The following is a 21,859-nucleotide window of genomic DNA, read 5'->3' as shown; positions in this document are numbered from 1 at the left end:
AATTGGAGAACTGGCCGTTTTGAAAATACTATTATTGTTTATCTGGATGAGCTCTGATTACAGATTCAGGGGGAGCTACATTTAAATTTAATCCTGGGAGAGACAAATCATAAAAGAATAGCTCCTGGTCTTTGTTACATTCCAGGAAGACTTCAGGCATCCTGCTTTTTTTCTGAAATAAAACAGATTCTGAAAACAAAGTGCCAGTTAATATAAAACTCTCACTACTCATGTACTGAGATGGATGAGGCATCCCTGAAACAAAACTAACAGTGAATTACTCTGCCGGGTTTCTTGCTGGATCCATTTGGGGAGCATCATTTCTCAAAGCAAAAATAGCTGAACGAAGTAACATTCCTAATGCAGCTCTGGATTCTTTGGCCTTCTGGGGCCTTGAATTCCAAATTTAAATTTTAATCTCCATGTTAATTCACTTTCATTGCCTAGACGTGTTTTTAAACAAAGCTACAATTTTTTGAAGGAAAAAAAAGGTTTCTTTTAATGAGGTGAACTGTTGAGCAGAGTGCTTGGCATCTGATTTTCTATGCCAACCAATTCCCCAAATTAATATTTTTATTACCAACATATTTTGGGGGGTTGGCTTTTTCTTCATAGGTAGTCGTGGGGAGGGGGGGGGGAGTTGTGGCTCAGTGGTTAAGACACTGGGCTTGTTGGATGAAAAGCCAGAAACCGAGGTTCAAGACCCAAGCTCCACGCGTTGAGCTCCCATCCTTGCCTGGCTCCTGCCAACCTAAGACTGCAAAAGTGAGTAGATAAATAGGTACCACCTTAGTGGGAAGGTAACACTGCTCTGCAACATCATATTGGCCACTTGACCATGGAAATGTCTTCATATAACACTGGCTCAATGGCCTTGAAATTGAGATGAGCACCACCCCTCGTGGTCGGCAACAAGTAGCGTAATAAAATCCACAGACTCCTTTATCTTTGGATTCATAATCTTGCTGTCATTTCTCCTGCGGCTGTTGCTCATTTAATTTTTTTAATGCATTCTTGTCCAGCATTTCTTGATGTTCTTTATGTTATTCATGAGAGATGCATTAATGACAGCTCGTTTGCATTTGTTTTTATTGTATGCTTATTTTTAAAATATATTTATTTCTGCTTCTACCAAAACCAGTTACTTAACTTCGTATCATATTTTCCAGATATAACATTCTCTGTCTGATCCAATATAAGCCTGTGTAATTTGTGAGATGATATTTGGCAGACATCATTTAGTTCCTCCATTCAGTTTTTTTCCCCAAATTATTTTTAATGCCATTTATTTTGTAATTCGTCTCATTATTATTCATTCTGAAAATGTCATTGTGGCTATTATTTTCATTTTTTCTTCAGCTAGGTGACCTAGTCTTTTTACTGCAACTTTCTATTTATTTATGAAATGTATCAGACCACCTGAAATTAGTCAAGCTCTAAGTAGTCTAACACAATTTTAAAAAACAGAATTGTAATTTTGTAACAACTCTAGGTGGCTCACAACAATCAAACCCAGAATTGTAATTTCTGGGTTTGATTGTTGTGAGCCACCTAGAGTTGTTTTAGAGTTGGGCAGAGAACCAACCTAGAAATAAGGAGAAATTTCCTGTCAGTGAGAACAATTAGTCAGTGGAACAGCTTCCCTTCAGAAGTTATGGGTGCTCCATCTTTGGAGGTTTTTAAGAAGGGATTGGACAACCAGTTGTCTGGAATGGTATAGGCAGGGGTGGGTTTCAGCCGGTGTTACTGCCGGCTTGCTCATGGGTGCACTTCGCATGCACATGCACAATTCAATAGAAATTGAAATTTTTTTTAAAAAGATGGCGGCAACTGTGGCGACTGGGGAACCAGTTTGGGGGTATGTCAGGCCTAGGTCACTGCTGGTTCTGAGACCCAGGTCGGCATACTACTACTGGTTTGGCCGAACTGGGCTGAACCAGTACGAATCCACCTCTTGATATAGAGTCTCCTGCTGGAGCAAGGGATTGGACAAGAAGACCTCCAATATTGTAGTCTAACTCTGTAATTCTAGATACAATAAAAACAGAGAAATAATGATGCTTCCCATCCTTTTGATTGTATTTGCTTCTTGTTTTTCCCTAATATTGCTCCAGGCATCTCTTTGCCTATTTTATTTCCTGGAGCTCCTCAACAAACCAAGAAACTTTATGGGATCTGGAAGTGTGGACTGTTTTTTTTTCCCAAAAGGATCCTCTCAAGGACCTTTTGTTCCAGTGGTCAACCTAATAAAAATGCCTTTCCAATGGCTGGAAGATTTCCTCAGGTGCTACCAAATAACCTACTGGATCCATCAGAAATTTTGGAAAGACCATCTTGATAGCAATAGCAATAGCAGTTAGACTTATATACCGCTTCATAGGGCTTTCAGCCCTCTCTAAGCGGTTTACAGAGTCAGCATATTGCCCCCAACAACAATCCGGGTCCTCATTTTACCCATCTCGGAAGGATGGAAGGCTGAGTCAACCCTGAGCCGGTGAGATTTGAACAGCCGAACTGCAGAACTGCAGTCAGCTGAAGTAGCCTGCAGTGCTGCATTTAACCACTGCACCACCTCGGCTCTTATAGGTTCTTCCTCCCTGCAGAACTTGGTGGCTCTAGGTAATCTTATAAATTTTGAGGGAGTGATCTGTCCCAGATTGGCCTCACAGCTCCATGGAAGCATTTCTTCATTTGCCTAATAGTCTAGACAAAACCACAGTCATCCCAGTAATGAGATTTTTAAAAAGTTGGCAATGGATGTTGCCATGGAGCAGGGAGGTCAGTGCAGTGGCAACAATCCCTGCTTCACAACCAGGGCCTCACTTCTGGCTAGTTGCACACCAGCACTCCTTACAACGGCCTGGCTCTACAGTTCCCATCCCACCTCCTGGGATTAGGATTGATGCAAAACACAAAATTCGCTTGGCAGCTCCTCGTGAAATGGTCCCTTCTTCATCCATCAAAGTCTAGTAATACATGCCAGGTCTGTCTTCTCATTCACGGTTTTATCATGAACAAAGCCAGTTTCATTACAGAAAAATGTTAGTAATTTCCATTGAAGCGATATATTTAAGGATCCTACCATCCTAATTCCAAGTGCCAAGAAGGATAATCAATTATGGGCAATTTCAGAAATGCTATAGTTGCCTTCTTTTCCAAAGGAAACCAGTTGGATTGTTTTTTTTAATATATAGATAAATAGTTCTCAATTTACGATCATTATTTTTACAACCGTTTGAAGTTAAAATAGTGCTAGAAAAAAATGACTTATGACTGCTCCGTGCATATATAGTGTCCCTGCTGTCATGTCATCAAAATTCAGGCACCTGGCAACTGGAGAAGCCCAAGTCATATAATTGTCATATGTAATCTTTCTGGGAGGCTTTCAACAAGCAAAGTCAATGCGGGAAACTAAGGTCATTGAACAACTGCATGATTTGGATAATGACGGTGGTTATTTGTTTAGTAAACATAGCAAATTGGTCAGGCATGATTCATTTAATAACTGCATTGCTTTGCTACTGAAGTTCTGGTTCCAACTGTGGTTGTAAGTCAATAACTACCCCTAATACCCCCCCCCCCAATTGTTTTCTTGATCAAATTCATTCATTGAGTATTCATTGCAATTGTAAGTTATCAGTATGATTCAGTGATAGGATTCAAAAAAAATTACTACCCGTTCTTTGGGCATGGCTTGGTGGGTGTGGGATAGCTTGGTGGGCGTGTCTTGGTGGGCGTGGCAGGGGAAGAATACTGCAAAATCCCCATTCCCTCCCCACCCCACTAACCTGCTTTCCAGCTCCGTTCTCCTGTTCAAGGCAACAAAAGAAGATCAGCTGGGAACCTGTGAGGTAGCAGGGGCGGGGCCAGCCTATTTGCCAGTTCTCCAAACTACTCAAAATTTCCACTACCAGTTCTCCAGAACCTGTCAGAACTAGCTGAATACCATCTCTGGTATGATTATATTATTGTGAGTTAATATGATAATCTTGGAGCATGCACAGGGTATATGCAGACTCATACTGTTGTAGTGGTTACAGTACCATGGCTAAAACTGGGAGACTGTGATTTCTTAGTCATGGCAACAGCTGCATTACCTTGGATTACTTCTTTCAACCCTAGAAAGAAGAAGACAATGAAAAATGTTCCCAGGAGAAACTATCTGGTTTCTATACTTTAACTAAGCAGCATGCAAGCATGTTCATATGTCATTCTATACATATTTGCAATTTATTTGAATAGTTATATGGCAGGAATGTCAAGTCATGGGTCAGGTGCGTCACATGCAGACCACGCCCACCCCAGCTCCACGAAGGGAAAAGCATCACGAAATGTCACATGATGGCAACATGATGTGGCGAGTTTGACATCTGTTTCTTTAAGGTAAAAGTTCCCCTCGCACATATGTGCTAGTTGTTCCCGACTCTAGGGGGCAGTGCTCATCTCCACTTTAAAGCCAAATAGCCAGCGCTGTCCAAAGACATCTCCGTCGTCATGTGGCCGGCATGGCTAAATGCCAAAGGTGCACAGAATGCTCTTACCTTCCCAACAAAGGTGGTTCCTATTTTTCTACTTGCATTTTTATGTGCTTTCGAACTGCCAGGTTGGCAGAAGCTGGGATGAGTAATGGGAGCTCACTCCATTATGTGGCGCTAGAGATTTGAACCAGCGAATGGCCGACCTTTCTGTTCAACAAGCTCAACATCTTCGTGGCACGACAAAACCACGCTCAACTAAAGCGCGCCCGATTAAACCGCGTCGCTGACATCATCAACAGGGCGACAACAGCGAGCACGGAGAAAGAAGGGTGCTTTAAATAGCTCTTTGAAAGCAAGCCAATTCAAGTTAAGGTAAGGGTTAGGTTTAGGGTTAGGTTTAGGGTTAGGGTTAGGATTAGGGTTAGGTTAAGGGTTAGGGTTAGGGTTAGGTTTAGGGTTAGGTTAAGGGTTAGGGTTAGGGTTAGGTTTAGGGTTAGGTTAAGGGTTAGGATTAGGTTTAGCGTTAGGTTAAGGTTTAGGTTTAGGGTTAGGTTTAGGGTTAGGTTTAGGTTTAGGGTTAGGGTTAGGTTTAGGGTTAGGTTAAGGGTTAGGTTTAGGATTAGGTTTAGGGGGGTTAGGTTTAGGTTTAGGTGTTAATTTTAGGTTTAGCGTTTACAGCGTGCTTTTTTCTCCACGCTGTTGTCGCACTGTGATGACGTCAGCTACACGGTTTCGTCAAGCACCCTTTAGTCGAACGCAGTTTTGTGGTGGAACCCAACGTCTTACCCACTGAGCCACCACATTATATATAGGGATATATAGGGATGAACAAATTTGTATTTGATTTGGAAAAAACTGAACATTTTTTTTCCTGCATCTGACATGTCACAAATTAGAGGCAACATTGGTGGTGAGTCACTGCTACCATGTCTTCCTTGATCAGTGGATTAACTCATGTCTTTCTTTCCAAAGCTTTATGAGAGACAATTAAACTCTCACTGCCTCTAGAAGTCTTTTCACAGCAGGCTAATTCTCAAGTGTAAATGTGTCTGAAGAATCAGTGGGAACATTTCAGCTCAAAAAGCAGAGACAGCTTGCCAGTTGGAGACTGTAAAATTAACATGAGATAAGAGCGTGAGGTATGAATCAGCAGAGTGGCATGGCTGGTAAACAGTCTTGTACAATTTAGGCAGTTTCAAAAGAAATTGACTTTCAGCTTCCAAACTGTAGAAAGTAATCAGTCCATTCTACTTTCCCAGTTGAAGTGTTGAGTCCAAATTTGGATACCGCTGCATCAGAAGAATGAGGCAAATCAGAGGGGATGCTTTGTGGTTGATCAGTGAACTGAAAACGTGGAGCAATTAAGGAAACTGGGCTTAATGTTAACAAGAGAAGACTGAGAATGAATATGATAGCACTTCTCCAGTTCACTAAAGGCCCGTGATTTATTTTCTGATCTTCCCAGAGTATGTGGAATAATGGACTCTAATTACACAAAAGGAAATCTCCATTGAATGTTGGCAAGAATTATAATAAATGTAAAGGTAAAGGTTCCCCTCGCACATATGTGCTAGTCATTCCCGATTCTAGGCAGTGCTCATCTCCGTTTCTAAGCCAAAGAGCCAGCACTGTCAGAAGATATCTCCGCGGTCATGTGGCCAGCATGACTGCAAACCAGAACACTGTTACCTTCCCACCAAAGGTGGTTCCTATTTTTTCCACTTGTATTTTTACATGCTTTCAAACTCCTAGTTTGGCAGAAGCTGGGACAAGTAATGAGAGCTCACTCCATTACGCGGTACTAGGGATTCGAACCACTGAATTGCTAACCTTTCTGATTGATAATAGTTGACCATTAATCAAGGGCTTTAATTAAGATTTAGCTAGTAAACTCTTACAACTAGTATATTCTACCTTTTCCCCTCCTATTCCTTCATTCTCTAAGGTTCCTGCTTGATCTAAGATCTAAAGTAACATCCTTCCTGTTTCTTAGGCCATTTCTACTTACCCCTTCTTATGAAAAACTCTGCATGTGTTGTAACCTCATCTGATTCTTATATTATCAATTACAAATATAATAAAGTAGTCTAATTGCGTAGGACAAGATGACGAAGTTTGTCTTCTTCATTTGGTCATGTCAATTACTGTATGATTATCTTATCTTTTGGGGAATGATTTAGGCAGCTGTCTATGCCAAGTTCTTTAATTTGGTCTCTTGAACTGAACAAGGAGTTGGACTTGAGGGAGATATGCCCCCTTCTAATGTTTTAAGATTCTAACCAGTGGTGAAATTCAATTTTTTTAATTACTGGTTCTGTGGGCGTGGCTTGGTGTCACTGTTCCCTCTAAGGTGCGCGCCTGCGCGGCCGCGCACGTGGCAAGAAAATCCCGCGCAGCAGTTTCTATCTGCCGCGCAGAGATTTCTGCCAAAGCAAACGTGGGGAAGTCCTTTGCAGGTGGCTAGAACTGGCCGCCTGCAAAGGACCTCCCGAGACTTGTTTTGAAGAGCATGGCTCTTCAAGTCCATGTTCGGGGGATCCCTTAGAGGGATCCCGCTGCTCCTCCTTCCCGGCCGGGCTCCCAGCACTGCAGTTCTGCACCGCAATGGCCACCGCAGCGTCAAGGCCGTTCTCCCAGGGGGGCGGGCTGCCTCTCCGTGCCGAAGCTGGTGAGTCCCGAACACGCCGCGCTTCTCCCTGTCGGGGAGGCGGTGGGGGTCACCCAGGCTCGGGCAGAAAGGCAGGTCGGGGTGGCCCAATTGCGGAGCATCTTCCGCGCTGCCGCCCAGACCAAGGCAGCGAGGGTGGGATGGAGGTTCTGCCCGAGCTGGCCGCCGCGGCGGACTTGCTATCTGCGGTCCGGACTTCGGGAGGTGATCCAGGAGGGCGTTGGCATTCTTGGGGAGCAGCTAGAGTCCGGGGGACCCTCTATGTTCCCTTCCCTTCTGGCCTCGGCAGCGCGAGAAAGGGAGAAGAGAACGGCCAGCGTCGACTTCTTCGGGGTGGTGGCTTTTACTTTCCGGGGCCAGGAGGAAGGTATCCAGAGCCAGTCCGCCTCTGAAGATGGGGTTTTATTTGCAACCGGGCATTCAAAGATTCTCCGATAAAGGAGGATTTAAGAATTGATACTTCAAAAGTTCTTCTCACGCTCCACTAATCTCTCAAGAAGGGAAGAAGGGGGAATCAGATGCTTCCCCCTTCACTAAAGAGGCAAAGGTTTCCAATTGTCCGGCAGCCTTCGTGGCAAACATTTTTTTTTCCATTTTCTTGAGGAAGTTTGACTCCGGCGGTTTCCGTAGTGTTTTACTGGTGGGCTTTTCATTTTAGGAAGGGATTTGGTCCTACATCAAGATACATTTCTGAAGATGTTATCAGTACCTCCTTTCTGATTTTTATTTTTATTTGCTTGTTTGTAAAGTTGCAAAGTTAGCGGTTGCAAGTAGTATGAGGTCACCATTGGGTTTCTGGACTAGAAGATCCCATTGATCTCTCCAAGTGGGTCTCCTGTACTTTCAGTGGGGGTGTCACAACTTCATGCACTGTTCCTGTCGGGGGCTGCATCAGAATGAGGCTCTCCGGCTCAGTGTCAGGGAGGCTCTTCTGGCAGCGGGCGAGGGGGGCATCCAAAAGAGAAGATTGGAGTGGAAGTTGTCTAATATGTCTAAGAGTTGCCTTGGATGAGATAGATGTGTGGCTATATAAATTTGATTAATGAATATAAACTTTATTGCTCTTACTGTTGCAGTATATGATTAGGAGGTATATCTGCTTGAACATGTATGTTTATACATACTTACACACATACAAATATTAAAGTCTGTTGTGGGCACATATTTAATGGAATGGCAAGGATTGGTTTATACGGAAGAATTACAAAGTGAAGTAATGGACATTACATAATCTATTGTATGTGTTTATGTCTTTTTTCCTATTTACTTGTTTAAGCTTTATTCTAGAAAAAGTTTTTTTCTCTTTATTTTCAAGATATTTTTAAATCCTTTGGGGCAAATAGAGAAATGTAGGTATAGTAATGAACATGGCTGACTTCAGAGAATACAGCTTGATATTTTAATTATAGGAAGTTTAAAGCCAACCTGTTTGTTGGCTTTAATTGAAATATTTTCTATATTGGCTTCAATTTTGGTCCAGTAAATTTATTTTTATAAGTGGAACTAAAATGAGCAAGCATGATTAACATTAAGTAGATAATACAGAGTTTAAAAGACATTTTGGTTAAAAATTTAAACCTTTAACTTCTTCAGGAAAAATTTCAGATTCCAACTGTTTATCAAGCAACAGTAAGAAATCATTCTCCTATGTCTGCTGCCTCCTCCTCCTCCTCCTCCAACAGCACTGCCGGATTTCCGCCCAACGCTGTGGGGGCGCCAGCGGGAGCTTTGGCGGCTTCACCTCAGCCGCAGCGCTGGGCAGCAAATGTGTCGGTGCTATTGGAGGAGGAGGAGGAGGAGGTGAAAAAATCCCCATGACCTGCAACAAAATTCATTCTTCCACTCTTATCTTGCCCTAACTTCTGATAGGTTCCTGAAATATAGATCTATAAAATTTAGTGAACATATTTCTATCTATTTTAATACAGACTCGTAAAACAGATTGGGACAAATGACACTAGAGCTCTGGGATAATAGCAGGTTTACTCTATTTGGATTTTCAGATAAAAGGTATCTTTTGTGCTAAGTTCTAACAATGTAGTTCTCTAATGTAACTATGAAACAGTCCAAATATATAATTCCCCTCAGGGAGGAATTCTGGGAGTTGAAGTCCACAAGTCTTAAAGCTGTCAGGTTTGAAGACCCCTGGTTTTTTTTTTCTAAAGGGTTAGGGGTGCAAGGGTCTGGTAACTTGGCAGCTTTAACACTTGCATGCTTCAAATGCCAGAGTTTCTGAGCCAACCTTTTGGTTGCTAAGCAGGAGCGTTGTTAAGTGATACTGATATTATATAACACTTTTAATTAAGCGGGTACCTTGAATAAACATAACTTTGAGTTTCAAATAATGCTGATTTCGTTGTTGTCTTAGGTGACATCTGTGAAAAAAATTCAGGTGCTCAGGCATGAAAATGTACCGCTCAAACACTATACTTTTCCGCTCACACTGAAAAAAAATTAGAGGGAACATTGCTTGGTGTGTGTGGCAGGGGAAGGATACTGCAAAATCTCCATTCTCTCCCCACTCCTGGGGGAAGGATATTGCAAAATTTCCATTCCCACCCCCAGTCTGGAGCCAGGCAGAGATGATATTTGCCAGTTTTCTGAATTACTCAAAAATTCTGCTACCAATACCCCAGAATCTGTCAGAACCTGCTGAATTTCACCCCTGATTCTAACCTTGTAGAAGTTTATAACCATTACAAATTCAGACATTACACATGAGCTAACATGAGAATGAATTAGGATAGTTCCCTAGGTCACTTCCTGACAATGAGAATGTATTTTTTGCATACGTTGAAGGAAATAATGGAATCTCAATGTCTACAGAAAATGAAATTCTGTGGAAGAATATGTATCTTTCAATTAAAAGGATTCAACCAGTTCCTCATAAGATATATAATTGTACATATATTCTCTCCTGGCTCCCTTGTTTATTATATATAATGACCTATACATGGTTTATGAAGACTTATGTGATATTAAAATTGATTGCTGTATATACCTGCAGATAAGCCAAAAATTTTAGATGCCAAAATATACTCCCCAAACATAGGTTAGGATTATCCAAGGATGGACATATCCATATTATTTATATAATAATACTTTTTTGAAAAGTACTTGTATATCCCACTTATGTTCACATATAAGCGCATCTGCAATTTAAATGCAAATTATTTTTCTTTTCTTCCTTTGAATATTTTTGGAAGGAATTATTACCATTTTATAGTATTGGTTTTAAGAGATATAGATTTTACAATAATCCTCTGCTATTTATTTAATGTAAGTTATTGTTTTTAAACTTCATTTTGTTATATTTCAAATCAGTTTTTATAATTTTGCCAGACTATTTTATCTATTGGATAGATTAGAAATATGTATGTATTTATGTACTTCAGGCTATTTATAAGACTCTCCAAATCACAAATATATCTTCTCACCAGAGGTGGGTTCCTACCGGTTCGGACCGGTTCGGCCAAGTAGGTAGTAACTTGTTGGCCTGGGTCGCTGGAACTGGCAGTGACCCAGACCTGCCACGCCCCTGAACCGGTTCTCTCAGCAGTGCCATAGGCGCAGTCATCTTGTTTTTGGCTTCTGCACATGTGCAGAAATATTTTTTTTAGTACTGTGCATGCATGCCAGGGGTGGTTTCCTACCAGTTCTAACCTCTTCTATAGAAGAGGTTCCACAAGTCTACAGTGCTGTTTAGAACTGGTTCCAGCTCCCTCCCCCCACCCGTCCGCACATCATTAAGATGAAGAGCGAGAGGAGAAATTCTGGGAGTTGAAGTCCACAAGTCTTAAAGCTGTCAAGTTTGAATACCCCTGGGTTTTTTTTCTAAAGGGTTAGGGATGCAAAGGTCTTGTAACTTCACAGCTTTAAGACTTGCACACTTCGATGCCAGAGTTCCTGAGCCAACATTTTGGTGGCTAAGCAAGAGCGTTGTTAAGTGAGTTTCACCACATTTTACACCACGCTCACCCAGTAACATGATTGTCAAGCCACTCCTACTTGGAAACATGGCTGGCAAGCCACTCTCACCCAGTCACATGGCTGGCAAGCCGCTCTTACTCGGTCAAATGGCTGGCAAGCCGCTCCTACTCGGTCACATGGCTGGCAAGCCACTCTCACCCGGTCACATGGCTGGCAAGCCACTCTCACCCAGTCACATGGCTGGCAAGCCACTCTCACCCAGTCACATGGCTGGCAAGCCGCTCTTACTCGGTCACATGGCTGGCAAGCCACTCCTACTCGGTCACATGGCTGGCAAGCCACTCTCACCCGGTCACATGGCTGGCAAACCGCTCCTACTCGGTCACATGGCTGGCAAGCCATTCTCACCCAGTCACATGGCCGGCAAGCCACTCCCACCCAGTCACATGGCTGGCAAGCCACTCCCACAAAGCAGGCCACACCTACAGAAGAGGTTCTAAAAAATTTTGAAACCCACCACTGATGCACGCGTAGCGCACATCAAGCGTGAGCATGTGTGGCACATCCCTGAGCAAACCAGCAGTTGCAGCATCCAGAACCCACCCCTGCTTCTCACCCTTATGGGTGTTAGGTGTCAGTCAGAACTTTGGGGAGAAATGGTAGCTTTTGAAGTTAACATTTGTCTTAAACACACTACAATGTAATTGTAGTAATGCCTTTCCTCATGGTTACTCCCGGGAGGAAGATAATTTAGCATACATATGTGCACTGAATTGTGTCCAATTGTGAAGTTGCGTGACATCACTAATGAGTGCATGAACTGACCTGAAATACCATTCACTGACCATCTTGTTTGTGGATTGTGAGATGGCAGGGGGACTTTCCAACTATTGTCACTGTGCAAACAATGGTGGGAAGTTTCTTAGCAAGACAGATGTCAGTTGAATCAAACGGGCATTGATTCATGACATGGGAAAACTTTTAGAAGCAACAACAAAAAGTTCCATGACATCTTAAAGTCTTTAGGAAAAATGCGAGAACAATGCTGCAGGAAAATGGCAGGAGGTGATGTGTATCTCAGTCTTTTTCTGACCTTCCCAAAGGTATTCATTTAACTGTCGCTGGAGAGAAGACAGAGTTTCCAGCAAAGGCCATACAGAAGATAGATCTAGATTCCTTACAATGATCTGAAACCTACACACACGTATGGACTACGGCTTATATATATATCTGCTTAGACTATGTACCTAAATACCATACTTCTTTGTAGCCTTGACTTAAAGAGTAGAAGGTATTTGTGTGTGTGTGTGTGTGTGTGTGTGTGTGTGTGTGTGTTTTCTTGCATATCTCTCTCTGTCTCTGCCTCTCTCTCTCTCTGTTTCTCTCTTTGTTTCTCTCTCTTGCTTTGTCTGTCTCTGTCCCTCTCTGTCTCTGTCTCTGTCTCTCTCTCTCTGTTTCTGTCTGTCTCTGTCTCTGTCTTCCTCCCTCCCTCCCTTCCTCCCTCTATGCATCTATCTGTCTTGGGAACTTTGATTTGACTCTTTTGGGAAACAAGTTCAGCTAACCACAACTTATTATGGATAAAACTGCCAGGGTGGTGGGGTAGAGAAATCATTGATCACTTGTAGAACATAGAAAGCTCCCGTCTCTATCACTGACATTGGCAGTTAAAAAGGATATAGTCAGGCGATAGGAAAAATTTCAACCTGAGACTCTAGAATATCTCCATTAGTATCAGCCACCTTAACTTGGATGGATTAAATGGTCTGACTTGATCAAAGTCAGTAGCAGTGGTGGGTTTCAAAAGTTTTTGTAACCTCTTCTGTGGGTGTGGCCTGCTTTCTGGGTCCACTGGTGGAACCTCTTCTAACCGGTTTGGTAGATTTGACCCATCTCTGGTCAGTAGTGTCTAACATCTGAGGACTCAAGAGTTTGGTTTCTTGAGAGGTGGGGCTGATGTCACTACAACACGAATGCAATCTTGGGGCTCCAGGATTGCTGTCAATATCTCTGCTACTGGACGGTCCTTTTGGACCTAAATCGTCCTGAAGAGACGGTGATAGAGAAGGGCACATCCTGCTGATCTCAGGGGCATCGCAAAGTCCCTGATCGATCCAGGAGAAGCTCTTTTTTCTGACTATAAGAGAAGCAGCCATTGAAGCTGCACAATGTTGGGACAGACCTCTGAAATGGAAGTAGAGCAGGAGAGAGAGTGTGTCAAAATTGGTGAAATAAATTTTATTATTGGAGAAGAGAACACCCAAAAAGATTTAGAGCAAAATTAAAATTGAAGACAGAAGAGAGCAAGCAGCGGATTAAACCTGTATTAAAATTAGAGTGTTATCTTTTTTTCCTTAACTTCATTTTCTTTTTTTGGATACAATTCTTACAAATGCCTCTTACTTTTTAAATTGGACTGGTCTCTTTCTTACTTGTTCTTCTATTTTTCCTCACTTTTTGTATTTGTGGAGCAAGAATCTCTTTCTTTTTGGTAATGTTTGGGTGGATTTTACCTTAAAAAAAAATTCTCTGAAGCTTGGAACAAAGAAAGGGCTAAAAGAAGGAGAAAAAGAAGTAACACTGCCACCTAGAGGCTGGAGGCTTGGAAACACTAATTCTTATGAACATTTTATTTATATTTTATATCTCGAAGTCCTTGACTTTGTTTATTGAAAGGAACAGTGGGAAGAGCACGATTTGTTTATACAGGTGCTCTTTTGGAGCATTATCAGTAACTGGACTTGAGTAAAGAGAAAGCCTGGACTTGAAAGATTATAGTGAATTTGTTTGAAATTTAACAATAAGCCTTGGATGGTTTAGTGGCAGTGTTTACAACCTGGAAAAATGGCACAACATGAAGAAGAAAAGGAATTAACATTGCAAATAATTATGTTAGAAATTCAAAAAGTTTTAACAAGCACAGAGAAAATTAATAAGAGATTTGAGATTATAGAACAAAAAATAGAATGGAGGGAAGAGTTTAGAATATTTACAAAACTATGATGAAATTTGAGGACAGAGTTCAAAAAACTGCAGAGAAATATGAACAGTGATAAGAAAATTGTTGACATTAACAGCAAACCGAGAGTGGAGGGAAATGATATGTGTGAATTACTGAAAGGAGAGATTGACCAACTCGAACGCTATCCCAGACTTCAAAATATAGATGAAGAATGGGGAGAAAATTTGGCAGAAACAATGAGCGTAATCTTGGCAAAAGCACCAGTGATAATCAAACGCAAGATGATGGAAGGAACAGATGGAGGGTTTCAACTCTCTATAAGATATGGAATGAACAACAAGTTTCTAAGAGAAGTCCACATAAGTCTTATCAAGAAAACACGTAGAATACAGATTCTACAAATGGCAAGAGATATTGGATTGCACTACTACTATAAGGATACAGTATGATGAAATGAAATGTTACAATAAAATCAAGTTAAACCAGTTAGCCTTTGAGTATTATGTAAAAGATATATAATAGTTATAGTCAAATAAATGATTAACAATTATAATAATGCATTTATATATACTAGATTGATAGTATGAAATTTTATATAAAATTGCAAGTAGGACTATGGAGACGAGGTTGAAAAGCTTTTTTATAAAATATAAACAATTTTATATAGAATATAAAGATGTAATATCATTGGATGATTTTAGGATGATGTAATGAAATGCCATAATATAAATTTACTTTAAATTTAATTATGCTTCACATAAAAAGAATGTAATAATAGCTATATTCAATGAATGTTTAATAATTATAATAATTGTATCCATGTATATTACATTGATGATATTAATAATGGGAAAAAACATGGAATTGGAAATTATTAGAGAATGTTGCCAATACTTAAATAATAGAATGACCTAGAATAGGATATAAAAAAAATACTTTTTATTGGATATATTGAAGATGATATAATGAACTATTATAATATAAATGAATTTATATTTAGAATACTTTCTTTAAAATGAAGAAACAATAGTGATACTCAAACAAATGAAGTACTGTAATAACAATGAGCCGAGGTGGCGCAGTGGTTAAATGCAGCACTGCAGGCTACTTCAGCTGACTGCAGTTCAGCAGTTTGGCTGTTCAAATCTCACCAGGCTCAAGGTTGACTCAGCCTTCCATCCTTCCGAGGTCGGTAAAATGAGGACCCGGATTGTTGTTGGGGGCAATATGCTGACTCTGTAAACCGCTTAGAGAGGGCTGAAATAAGTCTAACTATTGCTAAGTCTAACTATTGCAATGTATACAAATACATTGTTATTACAGTACAATTGTGACCAATTGACACACTGTACATAATTGAAGACGGTTTTTATGTTATATGTCTTGTTTGTTTATGTTTGTTTAAAGATAAAAAAAAATATTTAAAAAAAGAGTTTGGTTTCTTGATTTCAAGTACTTTCAGAAATATGATATCTTTTCTTGAAGGATCAGGGCTGACATTTTTCAATTTATGTTTCTATTAAGAATGAAAGGGTGGGAATAGAAGGAGGAGGCATATGGAGCTGAAGTGCTTCCATCCTCTCTGTTAACCACCACCCCAACTCCAACATTTTCTTGAATCATTTTTCAACAATGTTGAGAAGTTAGTTAGAGGTTTTGATGAGAGCAGGGGTGGGGTGGGGGAAATGGCAACATGTAAATGCTGGGGGAGAAAGACATTGAGTTCTACAATTGGGGGAGCCTTTTCAGCTGGTTTATATTTCTGTTCCCACAATATGCTTTACTGGGTCAAAAGGGAATCATAAGTTGTGGGAACTTGAGTAAGTTGACAATTTAATTTCCAGATGGTTGAATTTAGCCTGAAAGAATTCAGTCTTGCGTAGAGTTAAGCCCACTCAGCCATTTCGTGGGAATATGTAACCCCAATCATGTAGCACATATGACATACTTAGTCTTCTCATAGAGAACTAAATATCCTGTTTTCTGGTGCCACATTGCTGATTGAGCAATAGTGTCTGCACAAGACGTCTACCCAACATCAATCCAACTAAGTGTGTACAAAGAAGCAATGAATAGTGGCAACAGCCATAGTAACAGATAGATAGAAAATGTATTTCAGAACATACCTCTGTACAATGATTTTATTTCACTTTCTACCGTACTCTATCATCAACTGTAAATAATTGTTAAACTATGAAAAATTAAAATTTTAACAGTCTTAACAGCGCTTGAATATCTGAATCTCACACTTATACACAGACCACAGGCAGATTCTTTTCTGATGTCTAAAAGATACTATATGAGAGCCAATGGTTAAGGCACACAAAGCCACCCGGATGGCCTTGAGCCAGTCCCTCTCTTTCAGTCCTAAGAAGGAGACTTCTGAAAAGCCTTGCCAAGATAATGGCAGGGACTAGTCCAGGCAGTTGCCAGGAATCCAAAAGTGACTTGAAGATGCATATCCAAAAGATAGTATACTTGATTTCATTGATATAGCATGCAAAAGACTATACTAAACATGGATCCAATTTCAAGCAATTGTCTATTTTCACACTGCATATCACCACATCTTTTCCTTTTATAGCCCAGATCTCTATTATCTATCTTTATTTCTATCTATCTGTCTTTCTTTCTGTCTATCATCCATATCTATCTATCTATCTATCTATCTATCTATCTATCTATCTATCTATCTATCTATCATCCATATCTATCTATCTATCTATCTATCTATCTATCATCCATATCTATCTATCCATATCTATCTATCTATCTATCTATCTATCTATCTATCTATCATCCATATCTCTATCTATCTATCTATCATCCATATCTATCTAACCATATCTATCTATCTATCTATCTATCTATCTATCTATCTATCTATCTATCTATCTATCTATCTATCATCCATATCTATCTATCTATCTATCTATCTATCTATCTATCTATCTATCTATCTATCTATCTATCTATCATCCATATCTATCTATCCATATCCATCTATCTATCTATCTATCTATCTATCTATCTATCTATCTATCTATCTATCTATCTATCTATCTATCTATCATCCATATCTATCTATCTATCTATCTATCATCCATATCTATCTATCCATATCTATCTATCCATATCTATCTATCTATCTATCTATCTATCTATCTATCTATCTATCTATGAGGGATGTGGTGGCACGGTGGCTAAGACTCTGAGCTTGTCAATCAGAAGGTCAGCAGTTCAGCGGTTTGAATCCCAAGCACCATGTAACGGAGTGAGCTCCCATTACTTGTCCTAGCTTCTGTTAACCTAGCAGTTTGAAAGCACGTAAAAAATGCAAGTAGAAAAATAGGGACCACTTTGGTGTGAAAGTAACAGCACTAGTCATGCTGGCCACATGACCAGGGAGACTTCTTTGGACAGTGCTGACTTTTTGGCTTAGAAACAGAGATGAACACCAACATGTAGAGCCAGAAATGACTAGCATGCATGTGCAGGGGAACCTTTACCTTTATCTATTTGTTTATCTATTTAGCCATCTATTTACCTATTTATTTATCTTTCTATCATCTATCCATCCAAAATGGTTATATCCAACCAACATCTATCTATCTATCTATCTATCTATCTATCTATCTATCTATCTATCTATCTATCTCACACACACACACACACACACACGCACACACGCACGCACATGCACACACACAGGCACACACACAAACAGAGCACCACTACCACTTTTAAACCAGTTTTGAATACTAATAACTGTTCTTTGTGATTTTTAACAGAAAGTAATCATCTCTCAGCCTTATATAAGAAAGAAGAGACCATCAATGTTTGGGAAAATGGTTACATCCAGAGCCCTCGTTTCCCACACAATTACCCTAGAAATCTGTTGCTGACATGGAAGCTACGTTCACCAGGAAATGCCAGAATACAGCTGGTGTTTGATCATCAGTTTGGACTGGAGGAACCAGAGAACGATATCTGCAGGTAAGATAATCAAATCACCGAGTCATAATTGCTCATTTGGTAGAACGACTTCAAGGTAGGCGAAAATAGGTTAGCCAAGTTTCTTAGAGATGTTTTAAAAAAAAAATTTAAAAATTGCAGTCAGATCAAACTAGTTTTCTTACTGATGTAAGATTTGGGAAGTTCATCCAAGGTGAAGGAAGTTGTTTCAAACAATTTCCACTCTATGCCTGCTCAGCCTGGAATTGCAAAGTCCCTCGAAAGCAGCTATACAGTGTTTAAATGTAGCAGAAGGGGGAGAGCAGAGAGATTTAATCTGCTTAATGACATTTCCCAGCCATTAATTCTGACTAATTCTTGTCTTTTTACATATTCATTTTTTAAAATTTGTATTTGGTAGTCTTGTTTTTCTCCTGGCAATCAATTATGAAATGTCTATAGGGTTTACAGTGTTGCAAATTACTTTGCAAAGAAATAGAAATATATATCTCATTTCATAAATGAGAGCGTTAATTAAAAAGGTGGACAGAAGCTGCATTGTCAATATAAAATGCATTTTTGAATTAAAGTTAAATCTAATCTGACTAGCCTATTTTTTGAAATGAAATCCCAGTTTGCAACATAATGTTTCTTGGGCCTAAGAAGGTTGTGTTTTATACTATCAGAAGTGTCAAACTCAAGGCCTGGGGGCCGGATACGGCCCATGGGGTACTTAGAACTGGCCCACAGGGCTACCCTGGAAACAGCAAAGAACCAGCCTGCGATGTTTCTGCCAGCGAAAAAGGGGTCCCAAGCTCCATTTTCAGCTGCCATGGCTCCCTGCAACCCTCTGCTAGTAAAAATGGAGCTCAGGAAAGCCGTGTGCAGCCCTCCTGAGCTCTGTTTTCACTGGAAGAGGGTTACAGGTGGGTTCCAGACCTAATCCAGCATTAACAACTCCACTCGTGTGGTTGATAATTAGGTTGATCTCCAATCGATCTCATAATGGGTCTCCCCTCCCACCTCCATGGGACCAGGTAATGGTAATGATTGTGGTTGAATGGAGGTCTCACCTACTGGCTTTAGCAGAATACTGTGAAATACAGGTGCACCTTTGCTAATTGGGATAGTTTCAGCTCCACCCTTACAGGAATAATTATCTGTGCAATGGGGAATGGGCCTAGGAACTTTGGATCGGGGTTTGACAGGAGGCTGTGACAGTCGAAAATGGAGCTTGAAAGTCTGTTTTCACTAGCAGGGAGCTTGGGCCACTCCAGGTGCCCCCAACAGGAGTGATGTTGAGCTGGCCATGCTCACTCTAATCCAGTGATGGCAAACCTTTTTTGGCTGCAGTGCCAAAAATGGGGGGAGCACAGGGGGGGGGGGTGTCATGTCCTGGCTTGCCACACCCATAATGTTATGTGTGTGCACCCCCAGCATACACATGTGCATGATCGGCGACAAACACCCCCCCACACACTTTTGCTGTGGTTTTTTGTTTGTTTGTTTGTTTGTTTTTTTTTGCCTTCCCTGAAGCCTCCAGAGGGCAAAAAATGGACCTACGGGGAACCTGGATGTTTGGGAATAGTGACTTCCAGGTTCCCCGTAGGGCCGATTTTTGACCTCCAGAACCTTCAGGGCCCTTCAGGAGGCTTCCCTGAAGGCTCCAGAGGGCAAAAAACAGTCCTACGAGCAAACTGGAAGTCCGTTTCTGACTTTCCAGTTTGCCGGAAGCCTCCGGAGGGCGAAAAACAGCCTCAAAAGCCAAAGTCAGCTGGCCAGCACACATGCTTCACATGCCCTGACAAATGGCTCCATGTGACACCTGTGGCACGTGTGCCATAGTTTCACCATCAGCGCCTTAATCAAACACAACCCTGTTGTGGCCCTCAATGAAATCGAGTTTGATACCCCTGCTATACATTATCAAATGTATTTTATTTCAGTGAGGCAGCTGAGTAAATGAACTGTGGATGAGAAATGATATAAGGCTGAATAACTATTATTTTTATGCAGGACTTGTTCTTTGTAATGTTTATTTGAATAAAAAAATACGATTGGAGAACACAAAGGAGCTATATTCCAAGTTATCTGTCTGTTGAATGGCTCTTTTGCATTCAAAGTATATGGGTAAATTTTATCCCATACTATGTCAAAAAGAGAATTCTGAAATTTTGCAGATTTGTTACCTAAGCAAATCTCTGTGCCACTGTACCAGGCTTTTAAAAGTCGGTATAAATAAGAACATCAGATTGTACTGATTTGAATAATGTTCTACAACTTTGTGATACCCATTTTTAGCCACAGAAAAAAATGCTGCAAGTCCCCCCCAACCACCCATATTTTCTAGAGCTGAGGTGGCACAGTGCTTAGGGTGCAGTACTGCAGGCCACTTCTGCTGACTGTTATCTGCAGTTCAGCGGTTCTAATCTCACCGGCTCAAGGTTGACTCAGCCTTCCATCCTTCCAAGGTGGGTGAAATGAGGACCCAGACCGTGGGGGCGATATGCTGACTCTGTAAACCGCTTAGAGAGGGCTGAAAGCCCTATGAAGCAGTATATAAGTCTAACTGCTATTGCTATGGCTATTCTTTCTCTCTCCTCCTTTAATGCAGAGAATATTCAAAATGTCAGTCCTACGATCTTCAGTGATGCTTGATATTAACTGAGATTGGCTTTAGACAAGATTTGCAAAATTTTCTATAAAGCTTTGAAGAATTGAATTGGGGTATCAGAGACACTGAGTCCCCAAGGGATATGAGTTTTATTAGGAAGTGCATTTTGCCAAGACCTTATAGTGAACACCAAACAACTGTATCTTTAGGAATCAAATTAAAACCAGTTTTCTGGGGGAGAGGTAGTTATTGCTCCATATTTGCATAATATAGCGTCATCAAAGCTAATACTGTGGACTTCTTGAACCTATACTTAGGCTGTGGCTACTAGTTTCCTGAATCCAGAGCCTCATAGCTAATATGTTGAAAGTGCAAAAGTATCTTATGGACACTGTCTGAAAATCCCACCAACAGCCTTTCCAGAGAACGGAACAGACTTTCAAAGTTGGGCTGTAGTCATTGCCTCTATTTTTGTAAAAATGCCCCTATGATTTCCAGTGCCAGCATGGAACTGAGAGATGTTGAAGAACAAAAGATAATAATGATGATGATCATCATCGTGATGCTAGAAACTTCAAGAGCCATGCTGGTGCAGTGGTTAAAATGGAGTATTGCAAGCTACCTTTGCCCATTGCCAGTAGTTCAATCCTGACCGGCTCAAAGTTAACTCAGCCTTCCATCCTTCTGAGGTTGGCAAAATGAGGACCCAGATTGTTGGGGGCAATAGGCTGACCCTGTAAACCGCTTAAAGAGTGCTGTGAAGCGGTATATAAGTCTAAGTGCTATTGCTAGAAGCTGATTTTGGCTTTCTAGACTCACAGATTTCCCATTTATGTCTGAATAAAAGGATCATTAAAATGTCAAATGTTCACTGGGGGAAAAAAATCCTTGCATCTGCTGTCATGTATCAACATTTTTTTGCCAGACTACTAACCTATCATCTTCACTCCAGATATGATTTTGTGGAAGTGGAGGATATTTCCGAAATTAGCACTCTCATCCGAGGACGTTGGTGTGGATATAAAGAAACTCCTCCCAAAATAACATCAAAGACAAACCAGCTGAAGATCACCTTCAAATCAGATGACTTCTTTGTGGCTAAACCAGGATTCAAGATTTACTACTCCCTGGTGGTGAGTAACATGATGGTGTATGCCAGCAGTAGGTTCTGGCTTCTGCTATGGCCAGTTTACTCAGGGATGCTGTTTGGGCCTATGTGCACACTTGATGCATGCTACGCACACATGTACAGC

At 40.8% G+C, this 21,859-nt stretch overlaps 1 protein-coding gene across 2 annotated transcripts in view; it reads left to right on the top strand.

Moving 5' to 3' along the window:
• PDGFD (platelet derived growth factor D) overlaps positions 1–21,859 on the top strand; it is a 194,741-nt gene that overhangs the window by 108,420 nt on the left and 64,462 nt on the right. For both annotated transcript variants that reach the window (XM_087721150.1, XM_087721149.1), the window contains exons 2-3: positions 17,830–18,034; positions 21,559–21,739. In XM_087721150.1, coding sequence (XP_087577276.1) covers positions 17,830–18,034; positions 21,559–21,739 — 386 coding nt within the window. The remainder of the gene's footprint in view (positions 1–17,829; positions 18,035–21,558; positions 21,740–21,859) is intronic.

This window comes from Thamnophis sirtalis, unplaced genomic scaffold, assembly GCF_051295495.1.
Source record: "Thamnophis sirtalis isolate CommonGarterSnake01/CBP01778 unplaced genomic scaffold, rThaSir2_p1.2 scaffold_8, whole genome shotgun sequence".
Lineage (NCBI taxonomy): Eukaryota > Metazoa > Chordata > Lepidosauria > Squamata > Natricidae > Thamnophis > Thamnophis sirtalis.
Note: the sequence above shows the minus strand (reverse complement) of the source record. Positions and strands in the feature narration are given on the sequence as shown.